Raw genomic sequence first — 23,205 nt, forward strand, 5'->3', positions numbered from 1 at the left:
ACTTCATGCAAATTTGAAAATTTCTCTTCTTAAAAATAGCAATATTTCGCGATATATTTTCATCCAAAAAGTGATGCCCACTCTAAAATCATACATTTTTAAAATTTAGTTAATTAACAATCAACAGTTTTTTGCAATTCATATTAAAAAAAATGACTGAAAACATTAAGTAATATATTTTTTGTCTGATAAGTGTAGCAATTTCAAAAAAAGCTACATAAAAACATTAAAATTTCAAAATTTCTCGTCGTAAAAATAGCAATATTTCGCAATTTCTTCATCCGACCAGTATCTCGCTCCAAGATTGATTGCAATTTAAATTTTTATAATATAATTAATTAGTAATTTGCAGTTTTTTGTCAAGTTTTTTAAAAATGACTGATACATACATATTATGTACATAATATACTTTTTTGTGGCTCATTAGCGTAAAAATTTCAAAATTCGCTTCATACAAATTTTGAATTTCAAATCTTCAAAGTTTTTCTTCGTAAAAATAGCAATATTTCGCGATATCTTCGTCCGACCGGTACCTCGCTCCAAAATGGGTGAACCCCACTTTGAAATGGTACAAGCTAAAGAGCGGCGACACGATTTTGTCGTGACCCGGAAACACGGCATGAATCCAGCGTGGGAATCCATTTCCTAGTAAAAAATCGGACCACATCTCAGAAATTTTCATCCGGGCGTTCATATTTTTCGGCCAAATTCCAAACACGTCGCGGAGAATTCCTCGCAAAAGATATTCCGGGTCGAGGCCCTCCAAGATGTGGGCGGCTCCCTGTAAACAGAATTTACAAGATAGATCCCTAAAACGGGCGGCTTAGGTGAAGCGAAGTGAAGTGCGATTAAAATACTTGCAATAGCAACAAACCATAGCAATACCACCACGTGAGCAGTGGTACCTTTGTTCCTGAATATCGTAGTCGTTTCTTATCCGATTTTGATTATCTCAAGGTTTATTGAAAGCTAAAAATATTTAGAAACTTTTTTTCACAGTACATTTTTGATTTAGCCCTTCAAATTTTTCATAGGCAGCAATATCACTTTTTGGAGGGTGTTTTTTGAGAATATCTCAGGAATGGGTAGGGTTACAACCGTGCCAAGTTGGAATCCAAAAGTAGAGAATCATAATTAACTCTAGGCACTTATTCCATAAAAATCGGTTAAGAAATGGTAAAGTAATGTGGTTTTGTCACTTTTGAAAGTTGTAGTAAATGCATACTTAGGTGTTTTTTAGTCATTAGATCACCATAGCTTCACCTAAGAAAAATATTGAAATTCAAAATTTCATGGTCAAGATACTTTGTCAAGAAACAGTGTTTTGTGCTCCGTTATTTTTAAGCTGAAGTTAACGCCACAGATCCTATAACGCCATAAATCGTATGACGCCATAAATCGTACGATGCCATAGATCCTACAACGCCAAAGATCATACGACGTCACAAATGCCGCCACGCTGCCTGACCAGTGGCAGCGGACGCGTGAGGACAAAGGGTCAATGTTCCCCTGTCACGCCGCCTGACATTGATGCATTTTAGGCACCGCCACCCCCGATAAATCTGAATTAAGATTCCTTCAAAATTCCGACGCAGCCAAAAAATAATCAAAATTCGTTCAGGAAAATTGGTCGCTGTTGACCACTGCTTCGAATAGCTTGGATTTCCGAGGGTCATGAACATAAAGACGAAAATCTCAGACAGCGGTTGAATGAAAATGCAGGTTTTGTGAAGAGATATTGCTTTTCATCCCTGGAAAAATACCTTGTTTAAAAAATACAGTGTTTTGACAGCGATAAAAAGTAAATTTCTACACAAAACATGTACATATTTTCATACAAATGCTGCCTGAGATTTTCGTCTTTTTGTGGGTGTAACAGCCCCGGAAATCCAATTCCCGTGAAAGAACAGAGCTTCACAAAATACTGCATTTTGACAAAGTATTTTATCCACCATTGCAAAAATGTGATGAAATGTTTCCAAAATTTTCCTCAATTTAAATTTCCAATAAATTCCCTTACCTTGATGAAAGCTTCAATTAACAATTTGCTCTCATCCGTCAACCTGAATAAATGTGGGGCTACATAGTTTCGAAAAAATTGTTGGTTTAGCTTGACCAATTTTTCTCTTCCGTTTCTGAACCCCAAGTTGAACTCGTCCTCGAGCCCCATGGCGTACCCGAGGACGGCCCAGAGATGGGCGAAGGCTTGTAATCCGTCGTCAGCGACGTCGTACACGTTCACGTTGGAGGGATTCATGATGGTGAGGCCCATGAAGGCCCACTGCGTGGTGGCAAAGGTTAGCTGGTTCATGGGGTGGGTGCCGTCTTCGTGCGAATAATTTTGGGGAGGAGGAGGGGGCGGATATCTGGACTTAATAAGCAGGGGGATGGTCAAAATACTGGGGTAAAATAGAGTATTTTGTGGGGCTCTGTTCTTCCTCAGGGTTTAGATTTCGGAGGGTGGAATAACCACAAAAAGACGAAAATCTACGTGGAGAAGGCAACACGCATGCAAAAATGCAAGTTTTGTGCAGAAATTAACCTTTTATCGCGGTCAAAATACTAAATTTCTTATAAAAATCGTGAAAACATGAATTTTGAAAAAAATCGTGGATTTTGAGGTACGTTCTTTGAGTTGGATTTGGATGGATTGGATTTTTGAGAATGACAATCAATATCTGACAGTATTTTGAACGTATTGAAATTCTCCAGAATTTATTTTTCTGGCGTCAAAGTCTTGACATTTCTGAAAATTTTCAGAAATGTTTTCTGAAGAAATTTAATTTACTATTTATCGCAGTGAACATAGTTTATTTTTTATAAAAATGGAAGAATAAAGTATTTTGACCGCGATAGATAAATAATTTCTTTTTTTCCACTTATTGTTACCTTCTCCACGTTGATTTTCGTTTTTTAGTGGGTGTAACAGAACACACCCAGAAATCCTAACCCTGGGGATGAACAGAGCTCAAAATACTGCATTTTGACCCAGGATTTTGACCATCCCTGTCCTTAAATGGGGTCAAATCCTTTTCGAACGCGGTCCAGAGTTCAGTATCGATTTGTTTGCCCGAGGAAGAGTCATATTTTGCAAAAGTTTTATTCTTAAGGGCGCCCTGGATCAGAAATCCGACCTGGTTGTGAATACGACGGACTTTTGAGATGGATTCCAACACCCAGTTTTCATGTCCGGCAAGTTTTATCGACTCTTTGGATAAAGCACGCCGAATCCAGAGAGAGATTTGCAGTACGGTGGCGGCATAACGGCGGCTCGATTTTGGAACAGTGTCAGAGTTTCCTATGGGGGAATAAATTGGGTAAAAAATGCATGTAAGGCTCAATGATTTATGGTCAAAACTGTCAAGAAGTCACTACATTTTTTATCATTTCTCGGCTCAGTAAATTTATTTTAAAATTCTGGACGTCAAATTTGCCGTCAGTGAGTTGATAAATGGAATGGCACTGACAAACTCTGTAGTAAACTGTAGGAAATTTAGAATTGTAAACTTTACAAAAATCGATGTTGTGTTATGCATACACATTTATTTAACACAAATTGTAGCATAATTTAGCAAAGTTTGCATTTGCAAATTTTCATATGCAAATGTCTAATTGAAAATAATTTTAAAGGATTTTTTGAACAATCAAACCGGTTTCTAAATATTTTGCAAAAAGTTGGACAATATGTTTGCAAAATTTTTGCATACAATATCCGAATGAAGTGTCTGTATGCAAAATAATTTTTATTAATTTCACAAAGATTACTTTTACGTTTTACAAATGTTTTGTAAAAGTTGTAAGTACAATATATAATTTTGCAAGGTTTTTTGCACACAGTTTACAAATACCAGAGTTAATTATCTACCTGGAATAATCTGATTTTGAACTACCTTTTATTATTAGAGCACAACATTTACGGGAGGTGGGCGTCCTGGCTTGGAAAAAGTAAATAATTTAATTCGCTCCCCCTAAAATTTCCAAATTTCTAAAATTTCCTTAACTCCTTTCCTCCATAACATGGTCAAACAATAATCCCGGATGAACATGGTTTGCGCCTCCATTGTGAGTTTTTTATATAAAAAATGTAACCTAGCTAAAAATTGTAAGATTTTAAAGCCACTTACAAACATAAGAATTTCACATAATCTAAGTTAGATAGCAGATAAAACAGGTAGGGTCTTGGATATGTTTACTATGAATAAATTTAGAAAATTTAATTTTCATTTTTGAAATAATGCAATTTTTTGAGTTTTTTGATTTTTGCTCAAAAATCTTGAAGGGACTTATTTGGCAAATTGGTAACACGTAATAAAAAGCAACAAATGGATGGTTTGTAACGTAGGGCTGGATGGCTCGTTACCAAAATGGTCAAAATTAACACATTTTAAATTATTTTTCTTCTCCGGGAATATATTTTAAAATTCTGGACAACAAATTTGCCGTAAGTTAAAGAACGTCCGGGAATGAATGGGAATGGTCTGAAAATGTGGTCATAAAATCACAATGAGTTATCGGAATTTTAAACTTTTTGCATATATATAATACCAAATACGTACCTACATAATTTAATTAATAGCTAAGGCCGCCACACCCCCGTTGGCGACTAGTTCGATTTTCTTGCGAAGATTTTTCATTAAATTTTTTCCCGAAGTTTTTGCCACTTCCGAGGTGATTTTCTTCCATCGTCCTTTGAATTTTCGAAAGGTGTCAGGCACATCTTGAAGCCGGGAGTATACTGACTTAGAACGTGCCCAGAATTTTTCGATTGGGCGGAGTTGGGGTACATTAGGTGGGTTGATATCTTTTGGTACGAAATCAATATTTTTCTTTCTGAGGTACTCGGTCACTTTCTTTGCATAGTGACAAGTGGCGAGGTCAGGCCAAAACAAAACTTTATCATTTTTGTGAAACCTATTAATAAATGCTTCCAATCCAGCCTTGACGCAATTTTTCAGATAAATATCTTGATTGATATTCCCTTCGAGAACTACCGGGTCTGATACATGTCCGTGACTGGAGATGCATTGCCAAATGCAATATTTCTTTGGAAATTTGTCTTTTTTTCGTACTTTTTCTTCATAAGCCACTTCAGAGGGATCCGAGCTATGAAAAAAATGACGCCCTGGAAGATTTGAAGGGTCAACCGGAACATACGTTTCGTCATCCAGGATCACTACTTTTCCACGCATTTTCTTCAACAATTTTTGACAGCAATCCTTGATCCGACTTTCTTGTACGGGCTTGTAATTTGGTGCAGGTTTTTTGGTCCTTGCTTTGATTCCTAATTTATGGACCTTAATTTCCCCCAGGTAGCTTTTGGAAATTTTGACTTTCCTGGCAGCTACAGCTACTGACGTTGATGGCTTGGTTTTGAAAATTTTTTCAATTCTATTTTTCACTCGAGTGGTCGCTAGCTTCGCCGGACGACCAGCTGGCTTCTTGAATTGCACATTTTCGGAATCCTTGAACTTTTTTATGTAGGAATACACATTTGAACTTGGAATTCCTTCCTGCTTAAAAAAGTTCCAGGTCACCTTGGAGTCTCGGTTGGCTGTCGTGTTGTAGAACTCCATCACTCGTTTTGCTAACAGCTCCCTTTCAAACAAGCTTCTTCTACCCTTATCCATTTTTGAAATTTAAGAGTGATATACCAAATTGACCCTAATGAAGTGGGCTTTCAGAAATTTAAATTATTATAGTTCGCGGGTTTATTGATTTGTCAATATACTCGCTAGAGCGCGCATTCCCATTCATTCCCGGACGTTCTTTAGTTGATAAATGGAATGGCGTCGAGTTTTTTGAGCCAGTTTCAACAAGTTCCAATTTTTCTGAAGGCTTCTTAAATTTGAGATTGTCCTCCTTCAAAAAGTGTCAAAATTAATATGGAGTGAATATTTTTGTTAATTGACAACTCTCTGCCCTAAAAATTTGTCGACTATTGAATTTTAGAATAAATTTCCAGACCGGAGAAATGATTAAAAATGTGCTGATTTTGACAAGGGTCAAATTTATTGCGCCCAAAAAAATAATATTTTGTTCCAAAGAAAATTAATAATTCTTTGCAATCATGAAATCTGCAATCGAGTTAATTTTTTCCTCCAAAGAAAATATAAAACGTTCCAAAGAAATAGTGAAATATTCAATGATGAATAATTCGAGTCTTATTTAACAATTTGGTTATCAGACAAGCCTACATTTGCATGCTATGCTTTGACTATATGTACAAATGTGTCCCATCATTCACATTCAGCTTTCTGTCGATATTACTTTGCATCTTCACTCAGTACTGTTTAAGCTTACTTACGCACAATCAGACACTTACTTCTTGTCACGTACATAAAAATATTCAGAGACTGGCGGATTAAAGATGTTGGGATTAAGGATTGAGATTGAGGATTAAATTTAAAATCTTGGGATTGAGATTGGGGATTAAGGATTAATTTTTCAAATTTTGGGATTAAGGATTGGGATTAGGGATTGAATTTAATCTGGGATTAGGATTGACACGGGATTAAATTTAGGGTTTACCTATGGAAATTAATTTACATAGTTGTGGATTAATTGTTTGCATTAAAGTGCATTATTATGCCAGCCTTTTAAATTAATTAAATAAATCTCTGAACTTCTGAAAATGAAATCTTTTGAACATTTTGCATGCAATATTAGATCGCTTGTGAATACAATTTCTAAGTCGCAATTAAATATTTTTTGTGCTAAAAATTACATAGGGGAAGAATTCTAATTTTATTCTTGGTACTATTTTAACGAAGAGCTTCGATCATAGTTTGGTCAGAGTACTCACATTTCTTTATAAGCTCACACAAAATTTGAACATTGTGCATTGAGGATACCGCGATAGGAGTAGTTTTGCAAAATATTGTAAAGTATTTTTAAATGTTTGATAAAAATGAACGAAATGAAATCAATTTTCGAAAGGGGAGCGATCTCAAGAGAAGTTTTCTTTTCGAGTTTTTAGTGAATTCGAATTTAATCCCATTTCAATCCCACTTTTGGATTAAAGTTGACAGAGTTGGATTGGGGATTAGGGATTGAGGATTAAAATTCAAAAACTCGGGATTAAGGATTGAGATTAAGGATTAATTAATCCCCAATCCCAATCTCAATCCCCAATCCTTAATCCGGGATTGACCAGTCTCTGAAAATATTGTATAATATAATCAAAAAAATGTAGGGTTTTAAACGACTAAATAATTTCGAATCAAATTCTGATGAAGAAAATACACCACGTCTAAAAAAACAAAAACATGTCCATAGCTATAAGAGGACAAAAACTTTTAATACCCTGCCCGAGGCAAAACTGTATATTAAAAACCTTGGCCATTTTCAATTCAAAACATGCAGTTCTTGCAGTTCTTCTTAAAGTTCTTGCAGAATTGGTCGAAAGATAGAAGCCCAGAGAGTCCGGAGTCTAATTCGTTAATTTCTAAATCATACACCTGGGCAAAATGTAAAAAAAGGACTGCGATTTAGAAAAACAGATGCAAATTCTATTCAATGTATTCAATGTACGACCAAACAACAATCAATGGGTGCAGAGGAAATCGACAGAACGTTGGGGCTTATAAAACGAATGTCATGGAAAAAATTTGATTCATATTCAACAAGCAAATCAAAGCTATGGATAATTGATTTCCATTTATCAGACTGGATTACTTCAAGCTGTACTTGCCCTGTTTTTAAGAAAGAGTACATTTGCAAGCACATAGTTGGCATTGTAATTATCAAGGAAAAAATCACTGTCCCCGATAATCTCAAAACGGATAGTGTTGGAGCAAAACTTAAACGTGGGAGGAAGAAGTTAGTTGGAAAGGCTTTGGTGATTGACTAATATTCCCTTGAAATTTAATTTCAATTTTCTATGATATATACTGTAAATCTTGTATTTTATGCATTGAGATTTTTATTATTTGCTTGGAATTTATTCTAAAAATCTTGGAATAAAAAATTAATTAATTGAAAGATCTATAATTGGAACAAAATATTAATTTTCTTTGGAGAAAAAAATATTTTTCTTGGGTGGTTTAATTGGGACCCATTTTGACAATGAGTTGTCGATTCGCATGATAAAAAATGCATTATGTATGTGCAAAATATCTGTACCAACCAGTGAACAGGAGAGTATCCCTTAATTGAGGATTAGCCAAGATAAGCGTGACTCCATAGAGGTAGGATTGGAAGATTCCTTGGACTCGGTCGATAGCAAATTGCTGTCCTTTCACGGCCAAAGAGATATCCGTCCATGGAGGGAGAAGACTGGTCGCGTCGTCATTTTCATACGACCACGATCTTTCTCGAAGATGGATCCCCTTCCGGAAATTTTTGATGCTGGTGGCGCATCGTGGTCTATAAATACAAAAATGTTTAAATCATTAATTATTTATAAAGGGTCAATTAATTTTTATTTGCGTACAATTGAGGATTCGTCGCGTTGACATGTCTGCAAATTAATTAGTGCCATAAATTGAGCTATTAATTAATTACCAATTAATTTTAATCACTTACAATTGAGGATACGTGCCGTTAGCGTTGACATGTTGTCTGCAGGTCGGTAATAATAAGTTACCGGAAACGGTAAAAATGCACAGACTCAAATAAAATTCAAGCGTCCATGTCCACGTCATGATGGCGTTTTTGAGAAATGAACAATTCTGTAAATTCTGCAGCTGCAATAAATTTAAATAGATAATTTGCTAAATGATTTCACGGCCAAAAAATCATGATCCAGTTGCGCTAAATGCTAAACGGCTAAACATAAAGCACAAAGTTTCATGAGTTCTTCACATTTAAAGAGACGCTAACAGTAAACATGTATTTACAAGTCAAGGTTTGTTTTGTTATCGTGTTTACCACAGCAGCGTGAGAGACGCCAGTGAGATGAATACACTTGATAATTGATGTTTATTTACATAAATGTGTTTAACAACAATTATTGCGGAACAAGTGAACTAAAGGAAGGAAGAAAAATGATGTAGGAATGACACGTTTTCCATACTTTACGAAAAAAACTCATGTTTTGAAGGGTTATACATAAAAGTTATAAAACTGGTATTAAATCATTACCGACCGAAATACATATCGGCACTGGTAAAAATGGGCACTACCGTTTAGTAATTTTGTGGTAATTAAAAATTTACCACCGAGAAACAAACTACTACCAATCCGATAAGAATTTGTTACCAAATAAATACCAGTATGGAGTATATGTATATCTCATTCTACCAGATTTTTAACTGTTGACTGCGTAGCATAAATTCCTTGTGGAACAAAGATTTTTTTGGGATAGGAAAAAGAACAAAATGCCGTGTAGAATAATGTTTAGTAGATTTGAGTACACTTGATAATTGATATTTACCACAAATTTATTACACAAATGTATTTAACAAGAAACAATTATTGCGGAACAATTAACCAAAGGAACACTTATTTGTTTGAGGAAGGAAGGACAAGACAAGGTATGTAGAGACAGGAATGACACGTGTGTAGCACATTTTTTCCATATTGTATGGAAAAATTTCATTTTTGAAGGATTTAATGGGACACATTCCTTGCAGAATTTTTTGGGACAGGAAAAAGAACAAAATGCGGAATAAATTATTCCGCATTTTGTTCTTTGAATAATGTGGGACAGGAATGACATTTGTAGCACATTTTCTCCCATTTGACTGTATTTTATGGATAAATTTCATCTTTTTGAAGGACTTAATAGGACGAATTTTTTTGGACAGGGACAAGAACAAAATGTGGTGTGGAATAAAAATGTTTAGATTTGAACGAATAAGGGCGTCTGTTGCTGCTCAGCCCTCCGTCGACGGACTTTTTCCTCGTACTGCTCAATCTTGATGACTTCGTCTTGATACTTTTGTTGCGCTTTTCGATACCGGTTCGCATTTTGGTGGCTGATGTCTTGCTGCAAAATTAAAGGAAAGGTTATAAATCCGTAATCATTTTAAAATTTACAATTGAGATCTCCCAGCATATGGGATCCGATTTTGAGCAAATTAGTGTCAATGGATCATAAATTTAATCAGGTTGAAATTTGCGAAAGACGCGATCTCCCAATGGGCACGTTTGGCCGAGATATTTGCATCCCAAGAGGAGAAAACGCGCAGTAGATTTGGCATTGAACATATATTCATATAGAAGATGTAGAGTAATAAGAATGCATAAGCCACGTTGAAAAGCCAGAACCAATAACAGAAGACGGCGTGGTTTTCGACCCCTCCCACCCATCCACAGCCAATCAGAAAAGTTTTTGTATTTAAATAATATTAATTATGTCTTTTTTTAATTCTCAGAGTCCAACTTTGTCAAAAATGCCGTAAATTGTACATGTTGGACGCCAAAATCGAAACAAACGTATATTTGTGATTGTTTAAGAAGCTGAAAAACTACTTTTGGTGAGAAAGTGCGAAAACCTCGTCCTTGCCTGTTATTGGCTCTCAACGTGGCTTACGCATCCTTATGGAGTTAAACCTTCTAGGTCTCCTTTAGGAGGCCTATCCACTTTTCTCTGTAGATTTGGAAAGTGCAAAATTTGTCGACTTAAGGGCGCGGTTTCTCCTCTTGGGATGCAAATATCTCTGCCAAACCGGACAAACGTGCCCATTGGGAGATCGCGTCTTTTCCTAATTTCATCCTAATTAAATTTGTCATCGATTGACACTAATTTGCTCAAAATCGGATATCATACGCTGGGGGATCTCCATTTTTAGTACGAAAGATTCCCATACCGAGTCGTCCAGTCTCCTCTTATAAATGCGAATCTCATTCTCTAAATCTTGCACAGTAACTTGAACATCTTTGACTTTCTGTTTGTATTCTTCCGCCTCCAGCGTGAGCTCTTTGATGCGTCGGTCCCTGCGACAAATCTGTTTGTGCGACTCCATGCTGCGCTTCTTTTCGTGGTCCAGGGCTCTATCGAGTTCACGAATTCGAGCCTCAAGGGCTTGCACTTTGGGGTCCATGGTTTGGCTTGAATATTTCTGAGTTTTATATATTTCTGAGATTTAAATGTTTCCGAGTTACAAATATTTCTGAGTGAGCGAGTAGATATGTCGACGAGTCAATCACTGACTGACGGACTGAAAAAAATCGTGTCTTATTGTGTCGGATGTTAAGAGAGAGAGGAATTTTTGAGTCATTTCTTTAATCTCGTACATATGCATGCAAAATTCAGTGGCGGCGGAAGTCGGGGGAGGGACATATGGGAACATTAGCATTAGCATTCTGGGATTGGAGCATACCTGTTCAAAAACTTAGTTTTCATTCAAAATTCAGTCATCCCGATTTCTGACTGAAGATTTTCATTCATATTCAATCATTTTCTTCATTTCAAAATTCATTTCATTTGACTTCATCGCACTTCATTTCTTACATCGCTACATGTATTAAGCATAGGGTGAAAAATCTTTTTATCCACAGTCATTCATCTGAAATGACAGAATTCTTCAGTCATTTCAATTCATATGACAGGAAATTCATTTTCATTCACCATCATAATCAGTCAAATGAATGAAAATGAACAGGTATGGATTGGAGGAGGGAAAATATATAATTTACTGAATTTCTGGGGGGACAATGTTCCCCGGTCCCCCTGCTTCCACTGCCACTGTGCAAAAATTGAAAAGTAGCCAAAACGAAGATGTGGCGATGATGCAAAATGTTTTTCCCGTTTAAATAGCGAGTGAGATCAGAAATGTATTGAGTTGAGAGAGTTTCGTTCCGAGTATTGTACTGTACTCTATTTTTATTTATTCATCACGGATGTGGGTCGACTGAACGGAAGATGAGAAGAGATTTACATACATACATACATACAGTTAGCCTAGCTAGTAGAAATATGTAGGAAATGCGAAAATTTGAAACATATGGGTCCTCTAATTGACACATGAATGACAAGAAAAATATAAAATATGTATGTAACAAAATTAATAGTTGCTTTGTTAACTTTAACGAGGAGAAATATTTACAAGAGTGTTTCGCTCGGGTGCAAGTAACCACTTGCAAGAAATAAGGGGGAGAAAGTGGTTACTTGCAGGTGAATATTTTGACCTGCAAGAAATGCAAGGCGCAAGAAATGCAAGGCGCAAGAAACGACGCCGCTGTAGTTCAACGGGCGCGTGGCTAAATGGATTTTTTTATTCATATTTCTTTCACTTTTTTGCACCTCGCATATTTTTGCATTTCTTACTTTGCAGTGCAAAAAATGTAGCAAATCCGCCACTTGCAAGAAATAACGGGAAGAAAGTAAGTGGTTTCTTACAGGGAAATATTTTGACCTGCAAGAAATGCAAGGTGCAAGAAACTACACCCCTTCGCTATAAATACTTCATACAGCGCGTGGCTGGATGACGCATATTTTTTGCACATTTTGTAGTTTCTTGCTTTGCAATCCAAGAAATCTAGCATAATAAACCCTCAATACAATTCATTTGTGTGATCTTCTCTTTAAAACAATTTAAACATAGAAAAAATATTGTTGACGGCGTTATTGATGTACAAATCAGAAGCGCAAGAAACTACTGTTCGCTTCTATACTTCATACGGCGCGTGGCGCATATTTCTTGCAGTTTCTCCCAGTTTCGTGCACCTCGCATTTCTTGCTTTGCGGTGCAAAAAATTTGCAAGAAATAATGGCAACAAAGTGGTTTCTTGCAGCTAAATATTTTGACCTGCAAGAAATGCAAGGCGCAAGAAACGGCGTTAAACTATAGCTTAAAGGGCACGTGGATAAATTGTGTGTATTTCTTGTCGTTTCTTGCACCTCGCATTTCTTGCGTTGCTTGCTTTGCACTGCAAGAAATGTGGCAAACCACCAGCAAGAAACGAAACACTATTTAAGTTTAACTAGGGGAACTATTTTAGAAAATATTTACATGTCATTATTATTACGAAACTAAAAACTTATACAATTTCTATATTCTCCTGTCTTCTTCTTCATCTTTTTCTAATTTTACAGGATTGTCCTCTCTAATATATTGCCATTTATGTCTCTTTGCGACAAACTGGAACGCATAATCACGATATTCGCCGTGTGGACAGGAAATGCTCAGGTTTTTGTAAATGTCTTCCAATTCTCGTCGGTAATATGTCCTATCGTTCAGCTGGGCGTTCGCGATCCATAATAAAATCCCGTGCCGGTCTACCATGTCGTGCGCAACTTCGGGAATTTGTGCTCCGTGGGCCAGGATTTTGAGGATGGTTCGTTGCGTCTGAATTTTTTCGTGGGGAAAGAGGCAGCACATGTATTTTATGGTAGGGACTTTTTTCGCCACGGCCCAATCCGCCTTGGTTTGTAGGCCGAGGAGGAGAATGTTCAGGATCCATTCGCGACTTTCCCTGGATAAAATAAGGGAACGGAACATGTTAATATAGCAAATTTTGCAATTAAGATCATGTTAAATAACGTAGGACTCGATAATAAATCATCAAAATGGTCAAAAGCAGCACATTTTTAATCATTTTTCGGCTCTGGGAATTTATTTTAGATTTCTGGATGACAAATTTGTAGTCAGCGAGTTGATTAAATGAATGGGGGTGAGTTTTTTAAGTCAGTTTAGACAAGTTAAAATTTTTGCAAGGCTTCTTAATCCTAAACTTGTTCAAAAACTGTCAAAATCTGGATTGAGTAATTTTACAACGACCTGCTTCATACGTTTTTGTCATTTTTTTTTAAGAAATATGGACTCCTAGATTTTTACCGTTTTTTGAAGATCTAAAGTTTAAGAAACCTTCAGAAAAATTGGAACTCGTCGAAACTGGCTCAAAAAACTCAACGCCATTTCATTAAACAACTCACTGACTACAAATTTGTCGTCCAGAATTTTAAAATAAGTTCCCAGAGCGGAGAAATGATTAAAAATGTGCTGATTTTTACAATTTTTGTAATGATTCATTAAGTATGTTAATTATTAATTGATTACTTTGTGCCATCCTCGGCATTAAAAAAGTGTGTAAAATCAGGTAAGATGGTAAGGTCGATGGTTGGTTTGGCAAGGAGAAAATGGGTGACTTTCGAGTACAAGGGGTCACTCGGTTGTTTGAGGACTTCACAAGTCGCCACCATCCAAGTTGACAAGAGTGATGTCATTCTGCATTCTTCAAGATCAATGAAGCCATTCTTTACGCCGAGGAGGAAATGTAACCAGATTTTGACGTCTTGAAGTCTGAAACCCTGCAAAAGAAAGAATATTCACATATTTGCAATGATGAATTATGTTAATTAGCGTAGGACTCGATGATTTATCACATTTTTATTTATTTCCGGCTCTGGGAATTTATGTTAAAATTTTGAACGACAAATTTGCCGTCAGTGAGTTGATTAATGGAATGGCGTTGAGTTTTTTGGGCCAGTTTCGACGAGTTCCAATTTTTCTGAAGGCTTCTTAAACTTGAGATCTCCTCCTTCAAAAAGTGTCAAAATCTGGATTGTATATTTTCAAAAAATTGAAACCCTCTCCTCCACAACTTTGTCATCCAGAATTTTAAAATATATTCCCTAATCTAATCTAATTTCTAATATATTTAAAATATATTAGAAATAATAAAAATGTGCTGACTTTGACGATAAATAATCAAGTCCTACATTAATTATTACAAGATTTGAACCAACTTTTGCCAAATGTAGATTAAAAATTAGTCTTTTATACGCTAGAAAGGCCGCATTTCGTAACGACGCATCATTCAAACTTAATCCTCTCGCTATAAAATGAATCCATCCGTTCGTAATGACTTTGACCACGTCGCAAATATTTTTCTCGTCCAAAATGTGACAAATTAAGGGAAGCATGAAGCGTAAATCGTAAAATTGTTCCCAATCTTGTTGCGAATCCAACTTTTCGTCGTCAAGTTGTAAAAACTTTTCCGTGAATTTTAACCCCGTGTCGAACGCCTTGGTTTCATTGATGCTGCCCAAAATCCCGTTGGCTCGGATTGAGTGGGCGTAGAGAGGGTTTAATTTGACCGTTTCGAAACACTTGGGTCCAAAGAGGGGCATCGACTCGAGCGGAATTCTCAACTTTTTGCCAGAATAGTACTTTAAAATTGAGAATATTTGTCGATCAGAGGGTCCCAGAGTGGCGCCGTACATCTGAAAAGGAGAGGAAAGAGGGTTATTAATTTGTCAAATTTTGAAAAAAAATATTAATAATGTGATAAAAGAAAAAAATAATGTAGGATTTATCGTCAAAATCAGCACATTCTTAATTTAATCAAATTCTCATTTTTTATGGAAAATAATTTCATTTAAAAAACATCGGCTCTTCGTTTTCTGAAAAATTCTCTTTTTTAACGTTTAAAGAATAATTGACTAGATATTTTTTAAATTAGGCAATTTGCAACCTTGTACCGCATCAAAACACCTAACAATCTATCCACTAATTAAATTACCGATACGGCAAAATAATCAAAATGGATTTTAAATGCTACAATTTTTTAAAATTGTTTTACGAGCAACAATTTTAATTAATGTGGGACTATAGATGACTCAATCTCCCAAATTGTTAAAGTCAGTACATTTTTGATCATCTCTCGGCTCTGGGAAGGTTTTAAAATTCTGGACGACGAAGAGCAGGGAGTTGTCATTTTTTTTAAATCTTGCACTCCAGATTTTGACACTTTTTGGAAGAGGAGATCTCAAGTTTAGTAAGCCTTCAGAAAAATTGGAACTCGTCGAAACTGGTTCAAAAAACTCGCCGCCATTCCATTAATCAACTCACTGACTACAAATTTGTCGTCCAGAATTTTAAAATAAATTCCCAGAGACGAGAAATGATTAAGAATGTCCTGATTTTGACGATATTAGTGATGAATTGTCGAATCCTACATTAAAAATAAGAAGAGTTATTGTATATCTTGAGTTTGCATTTTTCTAAAATTGGCAACTCCCTGTTCTACGAATTTGTCGTCCAGAATTTTAAAATAAGTTTCCAGAACCGAGAAATGATTAAAAATGTGCTGAGTATCAATTCCTATTTAAATTACCTGCATTAAATAAGGCACAGAATTCTCCAAAATCTTCTTATCCTCCGGAGTCCCCTCCGTTTTACTAATTATTGTAAACCCCTCAACCAAAACGAGCCACAACTTGAGCAATTCCGTCTTCAATTTAGAGTACATTAACTTATCGACGACGACTGCTGTTTTAATTTGCTGGAAATCTTTCCCCTTTTCGATGGCTTCTTCCTGTTCCAATTTCTTGTTCCGGTTGACCTTGAGTTTATGAAACTCTAGAAAAATATCTTCCGCCTTTGAATGGCTCAGAATCATTTGAATTCCCGTAATTGGACTGATAATTGCTCCCTGAAGGGCCGGGATTTTGAATAATGAGGTCAAAATGGAGATAAGAAAATGACCAGATTCTTGATCCGAGGGGGATTTCATCCCAAATTTTAGCAACGTTTTGAAAACTTCTCCCTCACAGGAAAAGGGGCCCAATTTTCGGTTAAACTTGTCCCATTTTTCGTCGGAGTGATTCTTGTCACAGATTTTCGTCACTTTTTGGAACAATTGGATCGCTTGAGGGGACGAGGATGGAAGAATTGTGAACAGTTTGCAAAATTGTTTTAAATTTGCAACCACGACTTTTAAGAATTTTAGGCCGGAAGTGGAATCCAGTTGGGAGAGGAGGGAGGTGAATGGGGAGAGGTCGATGGTTGGAGGTGGGGGAGGAGGAATTGGGGGGGATGGAAGGTTATCAGGGGTGGGGATAAGGTCGATATCCATCGGCTCGTCATCTGATGAGTTACCATTGTCGTCGTCTTCCACTTCTTTTAATTCTTGTTCTTGCATCCGGAGCTCCATTTTTGTGGTGATTCTGGAAAATGAAGGACACATTTAAATAGAATTTTAAACTTTCGAGTATTAGTTTTTGAATTAAATGTTAAATCCTGAATTTGAGTAAAAAAATTTTTTAATCTTAATCTCTTAATCTCTTTTAATTTAATAAACTATCATTTTAAAAAAAAATGATTTTAAAAAGGATTAACTTGTTAATTTGTAATTAGAGATTGACCCAATTAAGAACAAATCGACTGAATTGAACTGAACTCTCTTACCTAAAATCAAAACAGGGCTTGAGTTAAATGGAGTTTTTAAAATTGAGATTTTTAAAAATTGGTCTTCAAGACGAATTAAAAATTGTAAAAACAAATCAATCAGCACTTTTATTTAGTGGCACATGTTGAAAAATCTAAAATGTGAGCATGCGGTAAACTTCCCACTCGTACAAAGGCTCAAATTGCTCCATTCATTTGTCAGTTTATTTTTTGCATGCAATGCAATGCGATTTTTAGTCTCATTTTGTGTCGTCTCAAATGGAATGGAAAAGATTTGCAAATTGTTATTTATAAGGCTCAGTGACCGCGGAAGCTGTGGGGACATAAACCTTGTAGGATGGGGGGAAGGAGGGGTTTGTATAGCATGGTGGGGACATCGAATAACCGTGGGGGCATTGTCCCCCTGTCGGCCCCTGTCCCCACCACTTCCGCAAAATGGGGCATTTTTGATTACACTAGCTTGCCTACTATTTATTAAATTTTTAATTGTCGTTAAATATCCGAGTCCTATTTAAATTAAACTATAATAATAACAGAATTAATTGTAACAATGAAATCTTTTTGAATCAAAATATTAATGTAAAAGGGAATAAAAAATAAAACTGGCATTTAAGTTTGACGTTTTTTTGTGTAAAAATGTTTGAATATGAAAACTATGCAAAATTCAGTTGCAAATTTGCAAGTTTTATTGAAGTAAAAATTTGCAAAAAATTTTGCTGCATCAGCCGGGAATCGAACCCGGATCAATCGCGTGGGAGGCGACCATTCTACCATTGAACCACTGATGCCGATTTATATTAATACTGGCTCATTTCCCTGCAGATATCGCAGTTTTTCTGCGTTATTTTGCACACTTTTCGAACATAGCATTGTCAATTTGTATAATGAAAATTAAACAGAATTACAATTTAATGCGTGCTTAACCATACTGAAACGCACTTTCATTCATTGAAATTTAAAAAAATGATCAATTGTTATTGTTAAATTTGTCCTTTCTTCAATGTTTCATTCGAAAATAACATTGTTAATTTGCATATTGTAAAATATAATTGTAAAATATTGCATATTGTAAAATTGTCTTAAACAGGTTAAAAGAATTGAAATAAAATTTGTAAATTTTTGCAAAAATTGTGAATCTCTGCATTTCAATTTTGCATAGTTTTCATATTCAAACCGTTTTGCATAATAATGTCAAAATTAAACGCCAATTAAACGCCGGATTTATTTTAGCTTGATCTTATACTAAAACCAGGTTTTAAAAGATGCAAGTGCTGTAAATCATAATTGTTACATTATTAAGGGGTGAAAACCCCTTTATGGAAATGTCTTGTCTGTCTGTCTGTCCGTCTGTCTGTCTGTCCGTCTGTCTATCTGTCTGTCCGTATCCACGATAACTTTAGAACGGATTCGAATTTCGACATCCGGTTTTCGCCAACGTGTTTCTAATTTTTGGGGACGGGATGAGTTCGAAGATGGGCGTTGTAGGTCGTAAGGTCACGGCGTCACGATGACGACTCCAACGGTCAAAGGTGTCGAATTTTTTGTTTCCACCGTTTTAGACGTATTTTTGGACGGGGATTTCAGAAATCGCCATCATTTCGACGTGCGACGACCCTGTGACCGTGTCGACGACGCCAAAGTCGGAAATTGTCGAATTTTTTGTTTCCACCGTTTTAGACGTATTTTTGGACGGGGATTTCAGAAATCGCCATCATTTCGACGTGCGACGACCCTGTGACCGTGTGGGAGGTGTCGAATGTCGAAAAAATGACTTTTGTCATGTGGGGTGTCTAATGAAAGGTATGGTCGTGTGCGTTTGAAGTACGCGGGTGGGGGTGTCAAAACGGGGCAAAATGAGACTTGGGGTAATGTGAGACAATGACGGGAAAGTGCAGAAAGATGTTGTGGGCGTGCCACAAAGACAATTCCGTGTGTTTTCACCCCTTTGCTACATTTCGTTTGCAACGGTTTATTATAATTGAACTTAGATTTGATATTTAATCTAAGAGTTTGATACTGTTGATGGGGTTCTTAGAGTGGAAAGTTTTGACACCACATGGTAGCATTAATTTTTCGACGTCACCAGCAAAAAATAAAAATTTCCTAAAAATGTTGTAAAATGAAAGACTGATGTGAGTATAGGTCAGGAAAATTGTTTTTACCGTCCTGTGACATTAGGGTCAGCAGTTAAGCGCCTCTACTGTTTTGGAATACATTAGCCGAATAGCCGAATTATCCGACCTATTTTATTATTTCCCACCACTTATTTCTATTTTGGTGTTCAACTTATTCAGTGTCGCATGATTTGTACGCTAAAATAAAAATAAGTGGTGGGAAATAATAAAATAGGTCGGATAATTCGGCTATTCGGCTAATGTATTCCAAAACAGTAGAGGCGCTTAACTGCTGACCCTAATGTCACAGGACGGTAAAAACAATTTTCCTGACCTATACTCACATCAGTCTTTCATTTTACAACATTTTTAGGAAATTTTTATTTTTTGCTGGTGACGTCGAAAAATTAATGCTACCATGTGGTGTCAAAACTTTCCACTCTAAGGAGGAGAGCGTCACCACCTGCCCTTCACAGATCTCGATGCCCTTTGAATATGTGGTAGGGTCCTATGAGTGTACTAAAACCCTGAAGTGGTTTGACTCCATGGCCACATTTGCGCCCGCCACACCCACTCAAAGGGATGAAAACCACAAAAGTTACCATCTTCAAAAATCCACCAAAAATCCAATTTTGCGCGGATTTTGATAAAATTTGCATTTTTGTGATCCCAGATACTTGCCTTATAATATTCAATAGCAATCTCAACTTTTTTGAAATTTTCGAAATTTTCGAGCTGATGAACTACTCGAAAAAATTCAAAAATTCAAAAAATTTGGGATATCTACTGGATATGATCACACAAGTGTCTGGGATCACAAAAATGTAAATTTTATCAAAATCCGAGCAAAATTGGATTTTTGGTGACATTTAAAGTACATGAAAACAGGGTTTTTTTCGTGTTTTTGGCGCCTTTGAGTGGGTGTGGCGGGCGCAAATGTGGCCATGGAGTCAAACCACTTCAGGGTTTTAGTACACTCATAGGACCCTACAACATATCCAAAGGGCATCGAGATCTGTGAAGGGCAGGTGGTGAAGCTCCCCTCCTAAGAGCCCCATCAACAGTAAAATCTTTCAAGAACATGTCCTCAGATTATTTATTACTTTATTTAATCAGAAACACAATTTAATGCGTGTTTAAACATATTGCAAAGCATTTTCATGCATAGAAAATTTTAAAAAATGGTCAATTGTTATTGTCCACGCTCAAGTTAAAATTTGTTACTTTATCCATGTTTCAAAAGTACCATTGTTAATTTGCATATTGTAAAATTTAAAAGAATATGAAATAATTTTTTTGTAATTTTTGCAAAATTTCTGTATCTCAATTTTGCATAGTTTTCGTATTCAATGCAAACCTTTTTGCATAGTCAAACTTTAACGCCGTAGTTTCATCTTGCATTAAAACTAGGTTTAAAAAATGTATGCAGGGATGGGCAATCCCAACAATTTCGATGGATTACGGATTACAGATTAATTAATTTTAAAATTATCATGGGATTACTGGATTGGGATTACTTCGTTCCTGAAATAATGTGGATTACTTGTTGGATTACTGGGATAAATTAATGACGTGGATTACGGATTACGGATTACAGTAATCAGATTACGGATTATTATCTGGATTACAAAAATCTATATTTATGTATTAAGGGGTGAAGAGAAACGAAATCCCTGTATGGAAAAGTGTTGTCCGCCGGTCTGTATCCACGAGATGTAACTTTACAACGGTTTCGAATTTCAACATGCGGTTTTCGCAAACGGGTATCTAATGTTTGAGGTACGGATGAGTTCGAAAATGGGAATTGTAGGTCATAAGGTCACGTCGCCACGGGTCAAACGTGTCGAATTTTTTTTGCCGTTTTAGACGTAGTCTTGGGCTAGGATTACAAAAATCTTCATAGTTTGGACGTGACATGACCGAGTGATCGTGTCGACGACGCCATAGTCGAAAATGTCGAATTTTTGTATTGATACTTTTAGACGTAGTTTTAGGCGGGGATTTCAAAAATAAAATCTAGACATAGTTTTGGCATGCCATGACCGCGTGACCGCTCCACCTGTTTGCTACATTTCGTTTGCAACGGTTTATTCTGAATAGCGTCACACTTATATTTCATGATGATGATTATTTCAAAAAAACAAGAGCTTTGAATGATTCATCCTACAGTCGGTTTCTTAGGGCAGACAAAAATGCATTGAAGTAAAAAAAACCCTCTTAATTGTTCCAAAATTCTCTAAACTTTGCGCCTCTGTTGAAGAATCCAGAAGGTAGTTTAAGCACTCAAGTTCAGCAAGTGACTCAGACTCTGGAAAAGTTGCAAGATGGAGCTGTCATGCCGTTTACAGGAGCAAAGTAATCCAACAAAGTAATCCGTAATCTGATTACATTTTCCAATCTCGTAAATTGGGGATTACGGATTACACATAATTTCCAGACCTAGTTAGGATTACGGACAACGGATTACTTTAAAATGTGAATTTTTCGTGGATTACTGGATTACGGATTACATTCAATGTAATCTGATTACTTAATCTGATTAAAGTAATCCTGGGATTGCCCATCCCTGAATGTATGTAGGTCATAAATAATTGATTTGGTATATCATTATAATTAAACTTAAAGTAGATATTTATTTGACCACAATCAAATTTAAGTTTAATAAGATATTTGAAGAAAATGTCCTCAGATTATTTATTCCTTCAATTAAACAGAAATACAATTTAATGCGTGTTTAAACAATTTGAAACGCATTTTCATTCATTGAAATTTTAAAAAAATAATCAATTGTTATTGTCCACGCTCCAGTTCAAAAAATTTGTTATTTTGCTTTAGCCACGTGTTCCACGTGCTCAAAGTTATCTTCGTGGCGTGGCGTGGCGTGAGCATTTCGTACTAAATAAAAAATAAAGTAGACTTTGCACTCGTAGAAATTTATGAAAAAACAACAAAATTCCATTCAAAGAGAGTCGAATTGCATGCAGAAAAGTTGAACGAAATGAAAGTGAGTGACGCTTTTAAACATTTTTCAACGCTTTTTTTTTGTCACATTGAAATTTTTAAAATAAAAAAAAACGGATTTTGCATTTATCATGCACGACATGGACATGACATGATTTCAAATAATGGTCAATAGTGTCATAAAAATAAGCTACAAGGTGGTCTACACACGTTCTGCACTCATTTTTTACATGCATTCATTCATTTTATTAGAAAATATAATAAACAACACGTGGTTATTTTTTCATAAAAATTAATAATTGTGAATTTTACAGATTTTTTAACAAATACTCAATTCTATATGGAAAAGAGGTATAAGGACGCCACCATTTAAAATTTATTCCCATTCAATTCACGCGAAGTGATATGCATTACCAGAGGGCGGATATGTATTTAGGATAAAATGACTGAAATTTGTATGTTTAATATTTTTGAAAAAAACGCTATCTCAGAAAAATTATCAGATCTTAAACGATTTTTAGATATTTATATGTTTTCATAATTTTGTAAATGGAGTAGAAGTATGACAAAATTTATGAAAAATCGCTGAAATATGCACTACATATTTAATATTGATAAAAAAACGCTGTATGCAATGCGTGAGGAGACACCAATCTTAAACAATTTTTAGTAATTTATATGTTTTCATAATTTTGTAAATGGAGTAAAAGTATGACAAAATTTGGAAACATTAAAAGTTTTACGAGAAGAAGGTTATATAAATTTTTGTGAGAAGCTGGCCGATAATTTTGAATTAAGGCCTGACGTTTTTTGTATAATTTTATATGAATTTCAGACTTAAATGTAAATTTAATTGTAATTCACAAGGACATTTTGGATATATTAAAAACCAAAAATCGTTGAAACGTATATGTTACAAAAACGATTACGAAATGAAATATGTACGAAAAACATAAAGACAAGAATTTTTTAAATCTATATATTTCTGAATGCAATACTCTGGATTTTTTGGGGTCCAATTTCTTTGCACAAAAAAATTTCGTCTCACATCGTTC

At 35.7% G+C, this 23,205-nt stretch overlaps 3 protein-coding genes and 1 non-coding gene across 7 annotated transcripts; all 4 read right to left on the reverse strand.

The window, feature by feature from the left end:
* Nucleotides 1-189: 189 nt before the first annotated feature.
* LOC118437554 lies at nt 190-11,151 on the reverse strand. The gene is made up of 6 exons (XM_035856681.1): nt 10,752-11,151; nt 8,524-9,928; nt 8,432-8,458; nt 8,126-8,364; nt 2,021-3,298; nt 190-781 (listed from the first exon to the last, which is right to left on the reverse strand). The coding sequence occupies exons 2-5, from the start codon at nt 8,640-8,642 to the stop codon at nt 2,946-2,948; spliced, it is 738 nt and encodes a 245-aa protein (XP_035712574.1). The 5' UTR covers nt 8,643-9,928; nt 10,752-11,151; the 3' UTR covers nt 190-781; nt 2,021-2,945.
* Nucleotides 9,782-10,985, reverse strand: LOC110855952 (myosin-7). Its single transcript, XM_022104388.2, has 2 exons — nt 10,752-10,985; nt 9,782-9,928 (listed from the first exon to the last, which is right to left on the reverse strand). The coding sequence occupies exons 1-2, from the start codon at nt 10,983-10,985 to the stop codon at nt 9,782-9,784; spliced, it is 381 nt and encodes a 126-aa protein (XP_021960080.1).
* A 570-nt stretch (nt 11,152-11,721) lies between the features above and the next one.
* LOC110855889 lies at nt 11,722-17,232 on the reverse strand. 4 transcript variants are annotated; one of them, XM_035856665.1, is made up of 6 exons: nt 17,076-17,232; nt 16,003-16,834; nt 14,633-15,109; nt 13,944-14,194; nt 12,931-13,359; nt 11,722-11,967 (listed from the first exon to the last, which is right to left on the reverse strand). In XM_035856665.1, exons 2-5 carry the CDS (start codon nt 16,819-16,821, stop codon nt 12,936-12,938), a joined length of 1,971 nt encoding a protein of 656 aa, XP_035712558.1. In that variant the 5' UTR covers nt 16,822-16,834; nt 17,076-17,232; the 3' UTR covers nt 11,722-11,967; nt 12,931-12,935. The 4 variants fall into 4 exon arrangements, with proteins under 4 accessions (XP_035712558.1, XP_035712557.1, XP_021959987.1 ...); XM_035856664.1 differs by having other exon boundaries at nt 11,722-12,020; XM_022104295.2 differs by having other exon boundaries at nt 11,726-11,967; nt 12,897-13,359; nt 17,076-17,231.
* A 560-nt stretch (nt 17,233-17,792) lies between these two features.
* Trnag-ccc lies at nt 17,793-17,863 on the reverse strand. Its single transcript has one exon. It is a non-coding gene; the product is annotated as a tRNA-Gly (tRNA).
* Between the last annotated feature and the right edge of the window lie 5,342 nt (nt 17,864-23,205).

This window comes from Folsomia candida, unplaced genomic scaffold (genome assembly GCF_002217175.1).
Source record: "Folsomia candida strain VU population unplaced genomic scaffold, ASM221717v1 Fcan01_Sc014, whole genome shotgun sequence".
Taxonomy (NCBI): Eukaryota; Metazoa; Arthropoda; class Collembola; order Entomobryomorpha; family Isotomidae; genus Folsomia; species Folsomia candida.

Bases quoted from the DNA above. Each gene is read 5' to 3' on its own strand.
- LOC118437554 (XM_035856681.1), bottom strand. From the start codon at position 8,642: ATGACGTGGACATGGACGCTTGAATTTTATTTGAGTCTGTGCATTTTT. The intron at 8,459-8,523 runs GTAAGTGATTAA...ATTAATTTGCAG, and splicing joins AACGGCACGTATCCTCAATT to ACATGTCAACGCGACGAATC. The intron at 3,299-8,125 runs GTTGGTACAGAT...ATTCCCCCATAG, and splicing joins GGATACTCTCCTGTTCACTG to GAAACTCTGACACTGTTCCA.
- LOC110855952 (XM_022104388.2), bottom strand. From the start codon at position 10,985: ATGGACCCCAAAGTGCAAGCCCTTGAGGCTCGAATTCGTGAACTCGAT. The intron at 9,929-10,751 runs GTATGGGAATCT...TTAATTTTGCAG, and splicing joins AGAGGAGACTGGACGACTCG to CAAGACATCAGCCACCAAAA.
- LOC110855889 (XM_035856665.1), bottom strand. From the start codon at position 16,821: ATGGAGCTCCGGATGCAAGAACAAGAATTAAAAGAAGTGGAAGACGAC. The intron at 14,195-14,632 runs GTTGGTTCAAAT...TTTCTTTTGCAG, and splicing joins TTAATCTACATTTGGCAAAA to GGTTTCAGACTTCAAGACGT. The intron at 13,360-13,943 runs GTAATCAATTAA...TATTTTATCCAG, and splicing joins AATGCCGAGGATGGCACAAA to GGAAAGTCGCGAATGGATCC.